We start from the raw sequence: 18,185 nt of genomic DNA, 5'->3' as shown, positions 1-18,185 counted from the left end.
TTTAGCAAGCTGAGACGGCCAAAGGTCCCACTGTGCCGCTCCAAAGACATCGGCGATCCGCGACCACCGCTCCGACGGTGCCCACACGATTCTATACCCACCCTTCCATGATTTCCAGTGGTGCGAAGGTTCTGGAAATCCCTAAAATTCTTACCCTACCCCATTACGTCACCCTGTCCCTAGGAAATTATAAGTCTACTCCATGTTCATTGCTAATAAAATTCAATATATTTCGTTGTACTTCATCATAGACATGTTGCTTCAATCAAAAACTAGCAAACCAAGTTTCACTTCCAAAAATAACACAAGTATTGAACTACAATCAGCAGGCAATTCAAGAAAAAAAATTAGTGGAATGGAAAAAAAAATAGGAGTCTTAATCCCTAAGGAGGAAACAAAAATTTATAGATATAGGTATATATAAACGGTGGAGTATAAATAAAAAAGATAGGAATATAATATAGGATATTCGAAATAAGTAAATTAGGTATGTATAAAGGAAAAAAAATAAAAATCAAAAAAATTTTCAAAAGCAGCGGGGGTCATACCAGCGATCAGCAATGGTGAGCCAAAACGAAATTTAATTAAACATTATAAATTATTTTTTTTTTTTTTTTCTGGGTTGAAGAGTTTTTTTTTCTATGTTGGTTAGTGTATGGCTTGACTACGTTTCCATGCAGGGAATGCGAGCAAGGCAAGCTTAGCAGAATTGGCACCGAAGAGACCGAAAAGCTTCGAGCGTGTGGAACGCAAGCGTTGTGCTCTCTTATCAGCAGCGGCTGGCCGCTGCGCATGCGGTTTAGATTTTGACGAAGACAGGCGCAAAGGAGAAAATTGAAATTGGGTCACTTACGGCTTTAATACAGTGGTCCCTCGCTGAAAGGCGCCTTTCGTTGTGGAGCTGTGGAAACCATGTTAATGTGTGCCCAGGTCGGAGGGGGATTGGTAAATAGGAGGGGTATGAAAAGGTTTTTTTTTTGTTTTTTTTTTTTTGTAGTCTGTTACTTTATGATTAAGTTTTTCGGTCTCCAACCCGCAAAAATAAATTCCGTTTTGGGAACTTTCACATTCCCGCCTATCGAGGTAGGACTGTGACGCAGAGTTAAGGAAAGTTACATAGTCATATAAGTGCTCAGAAGGAACCAAAAAAAAAAATTACAATCTACGAAATCTGGGTCCGGATCCGTGGCGGCGTCTTCTAGGCCGTCGCAGACAGCGAGTTAGCGGCGCATAGGCGGGGGCAAATATGCACTTTTCGCCAGGGTAGTTTCTTGCTAGTTTTCTCGGCGCACGGTTATTAATTTTCGCCCAATTTTTGCGGCGCGCCCACCGTGTGGGATTTTCCCCGTTCCGTTTTATTTCTTTTCGGTTTGTCTTTGTGGCACTTATTTGGGTTACTTTTCTTTTCTCTTGGGCATACATGTGGTCGATTTAGTTATATATTTGCTACCGACGCGGAGATAGCCACCGGCTGCACAGATTCAAATTTTCGAAAGAGAACGTTCTGGTGCTTTTGCACTGCTTAAATAAGAGCTTACCGATCTTAAAGCTCGGCTTCGAAAGCTCCGTTGCGATGCGCTGCACAGCACTTACGGCAGCTCAGCTCAGCTGTTCCCTACCTCGAGCTTGCTTGCACCCACCCCAACTATACTATGCCCTGCAGCGATAATTGGCCCAAGGTTATTGCATGCGATATCCGAGCACCATAGCGATAGCCTATTTTGAATCGGTATTGTCCAACCGCAACCGTTACACAATACAATTTGTATTGCGCTTGAATCGCATTTTTATACCCGATACTCAAAATGAGTATTGGGGTATATTAGATTTGTGGTAAAAGTGGATGTGTGTAACGTCCAGAAGGAATCGTCTCCGACCCCATAAAGTATATATATTCTTGGTCAGCATCAATAGCCGAGTCGATTGAGCCCTGTCTGTCTGTCCGTCCGTCCGTCTGTCCGTCTGTCCGTCCCCTTCAGCGCCTAGTGCTCAAAGACTATAAAAGCTAGAGCAACGTTGTTTTGGATCCAGACTTCTGTGATATGTCACTGCTACAAAAATATTTCAAAACTTCACCCCGCCCACGTCCGCCCCCACAAAGGACGAAAATCTGTGGCATCCACATTTTTAAAGATACGATAAAACCAAAAACGCAGAATCGTAGAGGATGACTATATGTTCTAGAGTGTAAAATCTCAACCAGATCGTATAATTATTATAGCCAGAATCAAGAAAACAATTTCATACTTTCTCGCTCTTCATGGTCGGTTTTGCCAATTGCAAAATAGGAGTTCAAGGATCTCAGAACGTATAAGAGCCAGAGCAACCAAATTTGGTATCCACACTCCTGTGATATCGGACCTTGACCGTTTCGTGTCCAAATTTCGCCACAACCCCTTCCGCCCCCGCAAAGGACGAAAATCTGGGGCATCCACAGATCTCAAAGACTATTAAGGCTGGAGTAACCAAATTTGGTATCCGCACTTCTGTTAGATCTCACTATAAAACGTATATCTCAGAATTTCGCCCCACCTCCTTCCGCCCCCACAAAGGACGAAAATCTGTTGCATCCACAATATTGCAGATTCGAGAAAACTAAAAACGCAGAATCATAGATAATGACCATATCTATCAGACTGCTGAATCTGGATCAGATCGGATCATTTTTATACCCAAAAGGAACAAATCAAGCCCGACGTCACGCTCAGACTGATTTTCTGTCTCTCTCGCACGCACTCTTTGTCGTGTCGTTTAATATTAGCGGCGTCTGCCGGAGGAGAGCCATACTGACTAAGTATCGGGTATAACTGTCGAGTTGCGGCGTCCGCAGCAACTCACAACGTTACCCCTCGTTCTTTTTGTCATTTTTTATTTTTTGGTTGCACGCTTCGTTTGGCTGGAAACTCATGAAAAATCAGCGGCTGATGACGTTATGCTTTTCGTTTTTCTTCCCCACTATACTACATAGTACTGGGTACAGGGGATTGCGAGTATATACATTTTTACACTCGCTTGTGTACAGTATTTGTCATTAAACGTTATTAAGAAATCTGTTTCGGGCGCCCAATGGCACTGTGAACTTCTCGGGGTGTAGCCAAGTGAATCTCTATATCTTCCTCTATCTCTACCTCCTCTGTCACTTGCGGTTTCCACTGTTTTGTGGCTAAGAATTGAACATAGTTATACATATGTATGTACATATGTACATACATGTGTGCCACAAAGACACAAACTTACAGAAGGGGCAGTGCCTGTGCCTTGGCCTGGGCCTCCACCTTCTCCGGCCAAGCCTTTTGATTGTGACTCGTCTGAATGGCGACGCGTGTCGTCGCCGGAAAGCAACAAAGAGCTTCGCCAGCGCCATGCAAATGAGTGCCAAGTGCTGTTGACCGTCTCTCCCAGCACTTGCTGGGGGTACACGCTTTTACTTTTTAGTTTTAATACCACCATAAACGCAAATTGTAATATTATTTGCACTTGGCTGCCGTTAGTTGTTATTGTTGTACGGTGGCATCGCAATTTATCGCCGCCATAACATTTCTTTTTTTTTATTAATTGAACACACATGTGAAACGAAACCCTAAACTTCTGTTTCTTCTGGCCAGAGCTTCTTTGAAATTGGTCAGACTAGGCTATTGCTTTCCGACAAATATGTTTTCGTAGAGGCTTTTCCGGCAAGAAACGGGGAATAGCCTGTGCGCAGGCGTGTCAGTTGGTCTCGTCGTCGTCGTCTCTCTCTCTCTCTCTCTGCCTCCATAGATGTGTGTGCATTTCCGGTCATTTTCCAACGACGGCCTCTGACGGGTCGCCTTCCTGCAGCCCGGACCCGCAAATTACGAAATGTATCCACGCACAGAATTTAGTTTTGCATACGGTTTCAGTTCTTGTTGACTTTAAAGCACACGATTACACTTTGCGCTTGTTTGCACTGACAACGTTGACACATTTTCTTTTCCGTCCTCTGTTTCTGTTTCTGCACTCGCCTAAGAACGATCGGCAGCCATTTCCACGCTCTGAGTAGAGAATCAAGCGCGGCTTGTTCGGTGCGCGAGAATCAACTGACGGCCGCCGCTCCACTGGGCTGTTGTTTGCTCGCAGTGGGAGCAGAAGCAGAGGAGCCGAGTGCCCGAGCGTCGTGGAACCCAATCGGGTCTGTCTGTGAGAGAGAGTGTGTGTGTTTTCGCAAATCATTTTATTACGTTTCGTTTCGTTTTTGGGGAAACGCTGGAGACACCGCTGGAAAGCCGGCCGGCACGTTAGTAGAGGCAAAAGCTTAGTTTGGGCCAGTCCTAGTGCCACACCAACAACTACCTACCCTACCCAAAATATCTGTTTTGCAGAGCTCGCCTTTGATATAATATTTTAGTGCCCATCATGACCAAAACGGTGCGAGCAAACACAGGCTCCTTCATGCCAAAACCAACTTAAATAACCAGAAATCTTCTAATGTGGGCAGCAAACAAGAAAGCGGTAGCAGGCAGATGTTGTTGCCGCAGCTGCTGCTGCTTCTTCTGCGACCAAGAAATCCGAGAGCCTTTAGAGAAGCAGGGAAGCCAATCTGTGGCGGAGCCGCGTCTGTGGCCTTTTTTGGAAGCACCATGAAGGACGTTGACGAGGAGACATGGCTATAGCAAACAACTCAATTTTAATTAAATGTTGCCCTTCGAGAAATAAATTAAATATGCTGGCCCTGTTCGCTGCGCAATACCTTGGCAACCTTGAGTGTGGACGTCTAGACGGGAGTGGCAGCAGCAATGTTGCTCCAACTGCAGCAATGATAGCTCCATTGCCGTTGCGTGACTCGACCCAGGCCGGCCTGGATAACAGGTTCCCACATCGGCTTATTTTTATCAAGTGGCCAGCCAGCAAGTCGCTCGCTCGCTCGCTCTGGTTCAATAATGGGGCCGGCGGTGGCAACCATCGATTCGATCTCTGCCCGTTCAGCACCACAAAGACTCGATTTTGATTCATGCCCCAATGGGTTTAGTATTGTGCTAATGCTTAATTATGTGCAATAACAAGTATTTTCATTCAACTAAACAACAATCTTGTGTACTTAAGTCCATTGGCAAGCGCTTTTCGCTTTTGCTTGGCACGCTACTTTTGCTTCGGAGTTTTGTGTTTGGTAGATTTCGTGGGGCGTGCTGGAGTTGTGGGCGCCTTTGCCTTTTCCTGCTGTGGAATCTTCGGGCCTGCTTTAATATCTTTATTCACGACCATCTTTTTGTTTCCTTTTTGTTGGTTTGTGGCTGCAGTCTCCTCAAGTGACGTCGGCGTTGTGCTTGCTATTGTTTCATCGTTGGCTTTATCCCGTTTCTTCCCCTTTCGCTTTTCCAGTGACAGCATTGTCTTCTGCTGACAAACGGCGCAGTCCACAACCTGAAAATGCAGTTAGTTTTAAAGAGAGTTCTATAAAAACGAAGTTGCTGCCACTCACAATGTTGCTGGTCATGTGCTTCCTCAGCCACTTGGCCCTGTTCCTTGCCACAGTGCTCAGCAAGCCTTTCTGTTGACTCGCCTTGGCCATTTCCAGCTTTGCGACGAGTCTTTTTCTTTTGGCAGTGTCCGCCAGGCGCTGGGGCTGCAGGTGGAGCTGTTAGTTGCCATCGGTCCACTGGTTTCCACAGCGGGCGCATATCCGTGCCGCTCCGCAGCTGTCTTCGGGAAGTTGCACGTTGTGTCAGGCGAATTTTCGACAGGTTGTACTGCAAAAGATGATTGGATTTTGGGTCCCAAAGGATATCTGCATATGCCACTCACATGTAATGGGATTTTAGCAGCCGTTCGACGTGCGATTGTGCTTCCAGTTTGTTTGCGCAGTTCCACACAAAGTCTACTGTCTTTTGCTCGGCCATATTCCAATAGTTTCCTACAAGAATAACATGTTTTTAAATAAATACAAAATTGCACGCTCAAAACAAACTGCAGTGCGACCGTTTACGGTATTTTTAATACTTCTCGGTATTTTTACGGTATATCGGTATATAATGGTATATTTTGCCAATTTCATGAATCTATTAAATTTAATTTTCAACGTTATATAGAAATCCAATAAAAGCAATTACTTAAATTAGGCCAATCAAGTAGAAAATTGCTTCATCAATCGTATTAAACTGTCTGGGCATGGCTAAATGTTCTATGTAGCTAGTAATATTCCATGGAATATCAAAAACGAGGAATATGTAAATTACAACTTGAATTCGTCAGTATATTTGCGGTATATTTTTCAAATGAGACCGCATATTTTGGTATATTTCTGAGGGTCGGACCGTATATTTCCTACCGCCGAAAAAAAAGCGACGCGCATAATTTCGAACAACATCGGTCGCGTAAGGAGTCAGAAAACAAGAAAAAAAAAAAACAAAACGACGCAGACAGCAAAAAAATTGTGTAGTGCCAGTAGAAAAAACAATATTTGAAGTGCGCGCAATAAATATTCGCATTCATAGCATCATTTGCAGCGGCATCAGCAACAAAAATGGACCCCTTCACTCAGGTACAACGTTTTGGCCCCGCACACAGTGAAGCCCTTTGTCTAACTGATTTGCATTTGTGTTGCAATTTTCCAGCACATGCTTGAAAAGGCGGAACAGCGCAGTCGCGCGCTCGGCATCAGCAACGCCAGCAAATTTCCTTTAACCGAGTGCAGCGTAGCATCATCTTCGGTGGCTCAAAATTTGGAACCCACGAAGCCTATGCCCAACAGGAGTCACTCGCCAGCAGGTCACAGTATCAGCAGCAGCAGTAGCAGCAGCGGCGGCGGCAAAGTTGTGATCCTGGACAAGGCATTGCTGGAGGCATCGCCGACCAAGCCGCTGCGTCACTATGCGGCCATCAACAAAGAAAACATGGAAATGGGCATCGAGATAAACATAACATCAGCCAAGGCAAGTTTTGCCTCTACTCAGTCCTCATTTCCCCGTGTTCACTCCCGTGCCCTAGTCTTTGTCTCGGTGCTATTTGTTTTGGTGGTGTCCTTTGTCATTGAGTTTCCTCATTGTGCTTCGCTGTTTCACACATATGTATGTACATTAGGTGCAAGTTGAAATTCAAGAGCAAGAGGTGACGGATGACGAGGAGACGCCTGGCGGTGCTGTGGATAATCCCGTCCAGGCGATCAATCAGCCGCTGGCAAGATTGCGGGACACCTCGAGGAGTCAATTGAAGCGAATGGGTGACTTGTACTCCAATACTGCCGACCTGTCCTCTCCCATCCATCGTACGGAGGCGCAGTTCCATGCAGGTGACGATGACGACGACTCAAGTCGACGGTGTCCTCGTCAGGGCAAACAGCGATTAGGCAAGCTGGCTGCACTGGCCGACACCATTAACCAGTGGGAAGACGACACAGCGCATCACGATGTGCACAGACCAATTGAAGCAGTGGCAGTACCTCCAACCAAACCTGATTTGCCCAGCCGGCGGGGAGAGAAAGGACCTGCCCCGCAACCGCCTAAGCGAGACGAGGGCGACGAAGGCGGGAAAACAAAGCAATTGAAATGGGATCCCAAGGTACTAAGCTCATTGGAGGCCCAAGGTTTTCAACGCCGTGATTCGTCCACCATTAAACATACCTATGATTATGCCAAACAGGGAGAGGCGGCAGCCACTGCAACTGACACTGCCAAGCCGCCAGTTCCGAGAAAATCGACGGCTTTCAGCAAGGTGGCCAGGACTTTTGGGCCCACCGCTTCAGCAGCGGTATCCACGAAAATAGCTTCTGTCTCCGGTACAAGCGTCAAGTCTGGCTTAGTATCTGGGCGAGCAGCCATCTTTGAAAACAAAGCGGGCGCTGGAGGGCAGATGCAAGGAGGACACCGCTTCCAAAAGTATCCGTGCGAGCTGTCACTTAAGGAGCGTATAAAGCTTTTTGAGACCGGCAGCAATAAGGCCATACTGCCGAAGGCTCCAATAGCATCTGGAGCCAGCATTACTCAGATAAGACAAGAGGAGTCGAAAGGTGAGTGCGTCTTCGGTGGTATATTAAGCCTAACTCCCATTGCTGCTTTTCCTGATCCCATAGCCCATGTTGCTGCTGTGCATCCTGTCACAGCGGCTGCTATCTCCTCTACTGTGAGCGCTGTGGCGGCTCACAAGCCCAAGCCAGAGAATAAGTTGCGCGATAAGGTGGCTGCCCTTGTGGCCAATGCCCAGTCCAGTGCGGAGAGCCGCATTAAGGATATTGATCGCCAACGTCAGGAAGACATGCAAATCATCGCAAATCGCTTCAACAAACAGAAGGAACTCTTTGTTCCGCAGCCAGCGGCAAGAGCGACTCCAGCGCCAGCGTCCGCATCAGTACCGTTGACAGTAAGCAAGGCGGTACGACCCATGCCGCCGCCGCCACCGCCGCCCATATCTGGCCTCTCACCTGCCATCGCCACCAGCAAGAGGCGCTCACGTAAGCACCGATTAATGGTACATGAACATTGTAGCTGACACTATTGTAATTTCAGCTGGGGATGCGCCAATTATCGAGGAGTCAAAACGCGCTCGCAAATCAAATTCAGAGCGCCTCTATCCCGCCCTATCTGACCTCGACTCGAGTGGAGAAAACTGCTGTGCGACGGTAACAGCCACAGCCACCGACGACAGCGACCAACAGGAGCAAGACGAAACTGAAAGGTGCGCTGACAAATGCTACTCCTGCTTGCTTTTCTTTATCTGCATTGAATAACCATCTTACCTTTTGACTGATCGACTGATGTAGCCCTAGCCCTCACATAGCTTTAATTCCCCATAGACAAGGCCAACAATAAAAATCTTGCTTAACTAACCGTTTATCTTTGATTCGTGCAGTTGCATGGATGAGTCGGAGGACCAGCCGCGGACTGAGGACAGCAGCACCGGCATGTGCAATGGCAGCCTTGGTCGCGAGATTATGAACGCAGTGCAGCGCAATGAGGCGGAGATACAGCAGCAAGGCAAGAAGGTAAGTTCAGGTAGAAAACTCTGGGATCAGAGGGAGGTCGCAACTAATCTAATTGTTCTTTGCAGACTGTGCGCTATGCAGATCAGGATTTCTACTACAACCACGAGGGTCAGGACAGTTCGGTTAATTCGTCGCAGGTATCGGCGGGCATTGACGACTATCTGGATGAGGCTCTGGTCGAAGACTATGGAAGCACTCAGGATGATGACAGCGATGGCGCGGACGAGCACAACTCCAGCCACCTATCGCTGGCGTAAGTTTTCTCTGTTTCCTCTTTTGTTCCACCTACTTATAATCCGTTTTTACAGAGCAAGGGTACAACTGCCTCAAATAGCTTCTCCTTCCGAAAAACCCGACTTCAACGAGTTGCCTGCCTGTTGGCGAGCATCAGGAGATCATGGACGTGCAGACGCCGCTTCTGAGCGGGGCCCAACCGGTCAGGTCGGAGCTGAGCGTAAACCAGGACAACGTCCACACAGTGAGCTTCTATCGCCGCCAGCAGAGTGCAAATGTGCGTTACCTACCCCTACCCTCCGCTTCAGCGTGTCGCTAATATTTTACTCTTTTACAGAGCTCAAGCTCTACACCGGTGCGCAAGATATGTCGCGAACAGCAGGTGATGCGATCGGCTTTGGCTGGCGACTGCCACGCCAAGCACAAGCTAGAATACGACTCACCTCAGCATTTCGGGATGGCGGAGGCCGGTGCCGGAGCCAGCATGGATGACCACACCGATGATGATGACGAGGAGCTGCAGAATGCACGCGACTCCAATGATGCCACCCAGGCGCAGGACAAGATCAAGAAGTTACTGAGCGAGGTGTGCAAGCAGCAGCAAGTTATTGGCCAGGCCAGTCAGGCCTTGAATCTGTGCGCAGCTACCGTGGAGTTCTCCGGCTCCACAGAGTCCGTAGAGGGAGAGCGGTATCTGTTGCTGGCAAGTGAGTTCCGCGTAAACGTTTTTCACATCTATATCCGTAACTAAATTCCGACATTCTTACAGCTAATCGTCGACAGTCCTGTTTGGATGAGGTACAGCGTCTGCGTGTGGAAAACAGCGTCCGACCGGTGGGTGGACCAAAAGAAAAGGGTCTGTTGACTGTCAAGGAGATTACCATTCCGTTGCGGCATGAGTATTTGCGCAAAATGGCCTCGGGCAGCATCAATGGCCATCATCTCGTTTGTCTTCTCAAGTACAACGAACACGTGCTGGCCACCAAGACTGTGCTGACCATGCCCGGACTGGTGTCCGTTAAGTTACCCGATGTTCTCCAGCTTAACAATGTCTATGCAGACTTTCGGGTTAGTTTAAAGCATATTTTTTGAGGATTGAGCGCCTTTAATTGATGGTTTTCCTTTGCAGATCACGCTTGAAATCTACGGAATGCTGGCACAACGGGATCAGTTGCCACACGACCTCAAGTACCACATAAACCTGAACAAGAAGGGCGGCGTAAAGACGCCAAAGAAAAAGGGAGGCGAGAATCGCTTAGTCATGCCACCAGTGGAGAGTCCGGCCGGCCCGCATGTAGTGCGAACGCCTCAATTGGTGCAATACGGGTTCGCCATTTTCTCGCTGCGAGAGATACAGCGCACCAGCTGGACGCTAACCCAAGTGCTAGGCGTCAGCCCTCTGGAGGGCGTCGTCCACATGAAGGTCAACTGTGAGCTGTCCGTGAGCGTGGAGTACAAGGGATTCCTCACTATGTTCGAGGACATATCCGGTTTTGGTGCCTGGCATCGTCGCTGGTGCTATCTCAATGGCTCCGTACTCAACTTCTGGAAGTACCCCGACGATGAGAAGAAGAAGTCTCCCATGGGCAGCATCGATTTGAATGCGTGCAGCTCACAGAAAGTCACCACCGCGCCGCGCGACATCTGCGCCCGCCTCAACACCATGCTGCTCGAGTGCGAGCGCCCGGCCAAGGACACGGATCAAGAATCGCTGATAATAGTGCCCAACGGACGCACCACCACAGTCCGCCACCTCCTCTCCGCCGATACCAAGGAGGAGCGTGAAGAGTGGTCCGCTTACTTCAACAAGGCCTGACTCTGCTGCGGCCTGGGGCCCACCCACTGATGGGACTAACTAACCGCTAACATTTTTGCAATTGCTGTCACCCGTGACCATGACCCCTGACCCAGATCCTGACAGGGGCTCTTTAAAGTTTTCTCTTGTTAAGTTTTTTAATGTTCTAATTTCATTGCGTTTGGCTTTTTTTGTTTTTGTCGTTTCTTTGTACAGTATTTAAAAATTCTTCGTATTCTACTGGCACATGTTTGTGTTCGAGTTAGATATGTATAAAGTATTGTTTAAATACCTTTTATATGTACGACTAGATCATGTAGAACTTATGTATATTGCCTTTAGGATGTGTCTCAAAATATATATGTAAATCCCAGTAAAATCGCTGTTACACACTGATAACTTTATTGGATACTTTTAATATACACATACACATAATAACTCTTGGCTATGAAGTTGTGGGTACTTGTGTCGCATTAGCCCTGTGTTAACTATCTCTTAGAATTCCGCTATCAAAAATCCAGTGAGAGTGGCTGCTCAACCATTTTCTTATGCAGTTTCCTGTGACTGCTTTGGCTGCACAGTTCTCGGGCGTCTTTTCTGTATGTACTGTGTAGGTGGTTGTCGGTTGTTCTGTTGGTAACAGATCATGTCAGGTAGTTTATGTAGTGGGTGCTCCTCCTCTGCCATTTGAATTGACTCTAGTTTTAATGGCGATAAGGTTAAGTATGTCAGTTGCCATTGGCCTAAAGGCTATCTACAAAATTGTAATACACTTTTCCCTCGTAAGTTTTCCTCTAGTTCCAACGATATCATATGTATATTATATATGTATATATATATATTTTGGATATATATGTAGGTATATTGTGTATATTGTGTTTGACTCTAATTGTTCTGCTCGTCACAGGCGCTTGGTGGTTGTAAATTCTCCAAAATGATTACAAGAGACGAACAGCTGTTGATGTTGCATGTAGAGTGTGTAGACACCCCTGAAGGGAAGTACCAAATCTTGTATTATTCTTCAATGCCAGATATGCTGATATGCAGGATTGCAAGTATTTCTCTAGAATATTTTTTGGTGGCTAGAATACTGGGGGATATTTCTATATAACATTGTGTCTTTGCGAGTGTTGAGTGTGGTGGGGCATGGACAGTTGCAACAGAATGGATAAAGCTGAATTTCGATGCAAGTCATTGTATTGCAAAAGTTAACTAATTAATTACTAAACCTTATGCCTTGGCCAATATAAAATATAAAAAATAATTGCCTAAGCTTACTCATACATACAGGTGTGGGTGTGTATATGCAGGACTTTTGTGCACATACGTGTTGTGCGTGCACTTTTAATGAACATTTTAAAATTCAACACTTAGGGCTACAATAGAAGTGTACAGTAAACAATAAAATAAATTAAAATGTTAAACAATTGATATGCGTAGACAACTCGTAATATACATAAAAAGAGTCGACAGCTCCTGTCTCTGAGTTGGGGTGGATGTTGTGGAGGATAGTGGGAGTGGCTAGTGTTTCCCGGGGAGAGTGGTGTAATGTGTTAAGGGATTGCCAGCCGCACTTCCAGCTTGGGCGTTCTGCCGCCGCAGATCGGACCGGGTGGCGGCCGTGATAATCGTGCCGACAATCAGCATCATGGTAGCCATGGTAGTATTGGCGGCATTGTCCCCGAAAGCTGTGAAGAGCTCCGAGTAGAAGAGTGTGAAGCAGATTCCAAAGGTCTGGGCCGAGGCATTCAGCAGACCAGATGAGGTGCCCTCCGGCTCGGGGAACGTTAGTTCGGCGCCAAACTCAAAGCCCACCGGCAAGTACCCGGTCATGAAAAAGCTGGAGAGGATTTTGGATTGGATTTTGGGTCCCAAAGGATATCTGCATATGCCACTCACATGTAATGGGATTTTAGCAGCCGTTCGACGTGCGATTGTGCTTCCAGTTTGTTTCCAGTGTTTCCACAAAGTCTACTGTCTTTTGCTCGGCCATATTCCAATAGTTTCCTACAAGAATAACATGTTTTTAAATAAATACAAAATTGCACGCTCAAAACAAACTGCAGTGCGACCGTTTACGGTATTTTTAATACTTCTCGGTATTTTTACGGTATATCGGTATATAATGGTATATTTTGCCAATTTCATGAATCTATTAAATTTAATTTTCAACGTTATATAGAAATCCAATAAAAGCAATTACTTAAATTAGGCCAATCAAGTAGAAAATTGCTTCATCAATCGTATTAAACTGTCTGGGCATGGCTAAATGTTCTATGTAGCTAGTAATATTCCACGGAATATCAAAAACGAGGAATATGTAAAATAGAACTTGAATTCGTCAGTATATTTGCGGTATATTTTTCAAATGAGACCGCATATTTTGGTATATTTCTGAGGGTCGGACCGTATATTTCTTACCGCCGAAAAAAAAAAGCGACGCGCATAATTTCGAACAACATCGGTCGCGTAAGGAGTCAGAAAACAAGAAAAAAAAAACAAACAAAACGACGCAGACAGCAAAACAAATTGTGTAGTGCCAGTAGAAAAAAACAATATTTGAAGTGCGCGCAATAAATATTCGCATTCATAGCATCATTTGCAGCGGCATCAGCAACAAAAATGGACCCCTTCACTCAGGTACAACGTTTTGGCCCCGCACACAGTGAAGCCCTTTGTCTAACTGATTTGCATTTGTGTTGCAATTTTCCAGCACATGCTTGAAAAGGCGGAACAGCGCAGTCGCGCGCTCGGCATCAGCAACGCCAGCAAATTTCCTTTAACCGAGTGCAGCGTAGCATCATCTTCGGTGGCTCAAAATTTGGAACCCACGAAGCCTATGCCCAACAGGAGTCACTCGCCAGCAGGTCACAGTATCAGCAGCAGCAGTAGCAGCAGCGGCGGCGGCAAAGTTGTGATCCTGGACAAGGCATTGCTGGAGGCATCGCCGACCAAGCCGCTGCGTCACTATGCGGCCATCAACAAAGAAAACATGGAAATGGGCATCGAGATAAACATAACATCAGCCAAGGCAAGTTTTGCCTCTACTCAGTCCTCATTTCCCCGTGTTCACTCCCGTGCCCTAGTCTTTGTCTCGGTGCTATTTGTTTTGGTGGTGTCCTTTGTCATTGAGTTTCCTCATTGTGCTTCGCTGTTTCACACATATGTATGTACATTAGGTGCAAGTTGAAATTCAAGAGCAAGAGGTGACGGATGACGAGGAGACGCCTGGCGGTGCTGTGGATAATCCCGTCCAGGCGATCAATCAGCCGCTGGCAAGATTGCGGGACACCTCGAGGAGTCAATTGAAGCGAATGGGTGACTTGTACTCCAATACTGCCGACCTGTCCTCTCCCATCCATCGTACGGAGGCGCAGTTCCATGCAGGTGACGATGACGACGACTCAAGTCGACGGTGTCCTCGTCAGGGCAAACAGCGATTAGGCAAGCTGGCTGCACTGGCCGACACCATTAACCAGTGGGAAGACGACACAGCGCATCACGATGTGCACAGACCAATTGAAGCAGTGGCAGTACCTCCAACCAAACCTGATTTGCCCAGCCGGCGGGGAGAGAAAGGACCTGCCCCGCAACCGCCTAAGCGAGACGAGGGCGACGAAGGCGGGAAAACAAAGCAATTGAAATGGGATCCCAAGGTACTAAGCTCATTGGAGGCCCAAGGTTTTCAACGCCGTGATTCGTCCACCATTAAACATACCTATGATTATGCCAAACAGGGAGAGGCGGCAGCCACTGCAACTGACACTGCCAAGCCGCCAGTTCCGAGAAAATCGACGGCTTTCAGCAAGGTGGCCAGGACTTTTGGGCCCACCGCTTCAGCAGCGGTATCCACGAAAATAGCTTCTGTCTCCGGTACAAGCGTCAAGTCTGGCTTAGTATCTGGGCGAGCAGCCATCTTTGAAAACAAAGCGGGCGCTGGAGGGCAGATGCAAGGAGGACACCGCTTCCAAAAGTATCCGTGCGAGCTGTCACTTAAGGAGCGTATAAAGCTTTTTGAGACCGGCAGCAATAAGGCCATACTGCCGAAGGCTCCAATAGCATCTGGAGCCAGCATTACTCAGATAAGACAAGAGGAGTCGAAAGGTGAGTGCGTCTTCGGTGGTATATTAAGCCTAACTCCCATTGCTGCTTTTCCTGATCCCATAGCCCATGTTGCTGCTGTGCATCCTGTCACAGCGGCTGCTATCTCCTCTACTGTGAGCGCTGTGGCGGCTCACAAGCCCAAGCCAGAGAATAAGTTGCGCGATAAGGTGGCTGCCCTTGTGGCCAATGCCCAGTCCAGTGCGGAGAGCCGCATTAAGGATATTGATCGCCAACGTCAGGAAGACATGCAAATCATCGCAAATCGCTTCAACAAACAGAAGGAACTCTTTGTTCCGCAGCCAGCGGCAAGAGCGACTCCAGCGCCAGCGTCCGCATCAGTACCGTTGACAGTAAGCAAGGCGGTACGACCCATGCCGCCGCCGCCACCGCCGCCCATATCTGGCCTCTCACCTGCCATCGCCACCAGCAAGAGCGCTCACGTAAGCACCGATTAATTAAATACATGAACATTGTAGCTGACACTATTGTAATTTCAGCTGGGGATGCGCCAATTATCGAGGAGTCAAAACGCGCTCGCAAATCAAATTCAGAGCGCCTCTATCCCGCCCTATCTGACCTCGACTCGAGTGGAGAAAACTGCTGTGCGACGGTAACAGCCACAGCCACCGACGACAGCGACCAACAGGAGCAAGACGAAACTGAAAGGTGCGCTGACAAATGCTACTCCTGCTTGCTTTTCTTTATCTGCATTGAATAACCATCTTACCTTTTGACTGATCGACTGATGTAGCCCTAGCCCTCACATAGCTTTAATTCCCCATAGACAAGGCCAACAATAAAAATCTTGCTTAACTAACCGTTTATCTTTGATTCGTGCAGTTGCATGGATGAGTCGGAGGACCAGCCGCGGACTGAGGACAGCAGCACCGGCATGTGCAATGGCAGCCTTGGTCGCGAGATTATGAACGCAGTGCAGCGCAATGAGGCGGAGATACAGCAGCAAGGCAAGAAGGTAAGTTCAGGTAGAAAACTCTGGGATCAGAGGGAGGTCGCAACTAATCTAATTGTTCTTTGCAGACTGTGCGCTATGCAGATCAGGATTTCTACTACAACCACGAGGGTCAGGACAGTTCGGTTAATTCGTCGCAGGTATCGGCGGGCATTGACGACTATCTGGATGAGGCTCTGGTCGAAGACTATGGAAGCACTCAGGATGATGACAGCGATGGCGCGGACGAGCACAACTCCAGCCACCTATCGCTGGGCGTAAGTTTTCTCTGTTTCCTCTTTTGTTCCACCTACTTATAATCCGTTTTTACAGAGCAAGGGTACAACTGCCTCAAATAGCTTCTCCTTCCGAAAAAACCCGACTTCAACGAGTTGCCTGCCTGTTGACGAGCATCAGGAGATCATGGACGTGCAGACGCCGCTTCTGAGCGGGCCCAACCGGTCAGGTCGGAGCTGAGCGTAAACCAGGACAACGTCCACACAGTGAGCTTCTATCGCCGCCAGCAGAGTGCAAATGTGCGTTACCTACCCCTACCCTCCGCTTCAGCGTGTCGCTAATATTTTACTCTTTTACAGAGCTCAAGCTCTACACCGGTGCGCAAGATATGTCGCGAACAGCAGGTGATGCGATCGGCTTTGGCTGGCGACTGCCACGCCAAGCACAAGCTAGAATACGACTCACCTCAGCATTTCGGGATGGCGGAGGCCGGTGCCGGAGCCAGCATGGATGACCACACCGATGATGATGACGAGGAGCTGCAGAATGCACGCGACTCCAATGATGCCACCCAGGCGCAGGACAAGATCAAGAAGTTACTGAGCGAGGTGTGCAAGCAGCAGCAAGTTATTGGCCAGGCCAGTCAGGCCTTGAATCTGTGCGCAGCTACCGTGGAGTTCTCCGGCTCCACAGAGTCCGTAGAGGGAGAGCGGTATCTGTTGCTGGCAAGTGAGTTCCGCGTAAACGTTTTTCACATCTATATCCGTAACTAAATTCCGACATTCTTACAGCTAATCGTCGACAGTCCTGTTTGGATGAGGTACAGCGTCTGCGTGTGGAAAACAGCGTCCGACCGGTGGGTGGACCAAAAGAAAAGGGTCTGTTGACTGTCAAGGAGATTACCATTCCGTTGCGGCATGAGTATTTGCGCAAAATGGCCTCGGGCAGCATCAATGGCCATCATCTCGTTTGTCTTCTCAAGTACAACGAACACGTGCTGGCCACCAAGACTGTGCTGACCATGCCCGGACTGGTGTCCGTTAAGTTACCCGATGTTCTCCAGCTTAACAATGTCTATGCAGACTTTCGGGTTAGTTTAAAGCATATTTTTTGAGGATTGAGCGCCTTTAATTGATGGTTTTCCTTTGCAGATCACGCTTGAAATCTACGGAATGCTGGCACAACGGGATCAGTTGCCACACGACCTCAAGTACCACATAAACCTGAACAAGAAGGGCGGCGTAAAGACGCCAAAGAAAAAGGGAGGCGAGAATCGCTTAGTCATGCCACCAGTGGAGAGTCCGGCCGGCCCGCATGTAGTGCGAACGCCTCAATTGGTGCAATACGGGTTCGCCATTTTCTCGCTGCGAGAGATACAGCGCACCAGCTGGACGCTAACCCAAGTGCTAGGCGTCAGCCCTCTGGAGGGCGTCGTCCACATGAAGGTCAACTGTGAGCTGTCCGTGAGCGTGGAGTACAAGGGATTCCTCACTATGTTCGAGGACATATCCGGTTTTGGTGCCTGGCATCGTCGCTGGTGCTATCTCAATGGCTCCGTACTCAACTTCTGGAAGTACCCCGACGATGAGAAGAAGAAGTCTCCCATGGGCAGCATCGATTTGAATGCGTGCAGCTCACAGAAAGTCACCACCGCGCCGCGCGACATCTGCGCCCGCCTCAACACCATGCTGCTCGAGTGCGAGCGCCCGGCCAAGGACACGGATCAAGAATCGCTGATAATAGTGCCCAACGGACGCACCACCACAGTCCGCCACCTCCTCTCCGCCGATACCAAGGAGGAGCGTGAAGAGTGGTCCGCTTACTTCAACAAGGCCCTGACTCTGCTGCGGGCCTGGGGCCCACCCACTGATGGGACTAACTAACCGCTAACATTTTTGCAATTGCTGTCACCCGTGACCCATGACCCTGACCCA

General features: G+C 48.1%; 1 protein-coding gene and 3 pseudogenes across 2 annotated transcripts; 2 read left to right on the top strand and 2 right to left on the bottom strand.

The window, feature by feature from the left end:
* Nucleotides 1-4,960: 4,960 nt before the first annotated feature.
* Nucleotides 4,961-6,156, bottom strand: LOC117192314 (annotated as a pseudogene).
* Nucleotides 6,157-6,299: 143 nt separating this feature from the next.
* On the top strand, nt 6,300-10,987 carry LOC117192319 (annotated as a pseudogene).
* A 1,052-nt stretch (nt 10,988-12,039) lies between these two features.
* Nucleotides 12,040-13,038, bottom strand: LOC117192316 (feline leukemia virus subgroup C receptor-related protein 1-like). 2 transcript variants are annotated; one of them, XM_033396969.1, is made up of 3 exons: nt 13,023-13,038; nt 12,861-12,968; nt 12,040-12,801 (listed from the first exon to the last, which is right to left on the bottom strand). In XM_033396969.1, exon 3 carries the CDS (start codon nt 12,792-12,794, stop codon nt 12,483-12,485), a length of 312 nt encoding a protein of 103 aa, XP_033252860.1. In that variant the 5' UTR covers nt 12,795-12,801; nt 12,861-12,968; nt 13,023-13,038; the 3' UTR covers nt 12,040-12,482. The 2 variants fall into 2 exon arrangements, with proteins under 2 accessions (XP_033252860.1, XP_033252859.1); XM_033396968.1 differs by having other exon boundaries at nt 12,861-13,027.
* Nucleotides 13,039-13,490: 452 nt separating this feature from the next.
* Nucleotides 13,491-18,156, top strand: LOC117192318 (annotated as a pseudogene).
* The last annotated feature ends 29 nt before the right edge of the window (nt 18,157-18,185 follow it).

Source organism: Drosophila miranda (genome assembly GCF_003369915.1).
Source record: "Drosophila miranda strain MSH22 chromosome Y unlocalized genomic scaffold, D.miranda_PacBio2.1 Contig_Y2_pilon, whole genome shotgun sequence".
Classification (NCBI taxonomy): domain Eukaryota; kingdom Metazoa; phylum Arthropoda; class Insecta; order Diptera; family Drosophilidae; genus Drosophila; species Drosophila miranda.
Note: the sequence above shows the minus strand (reverse complement) of the source record. Positions and strands in the feature narration are given on the sequence as shown.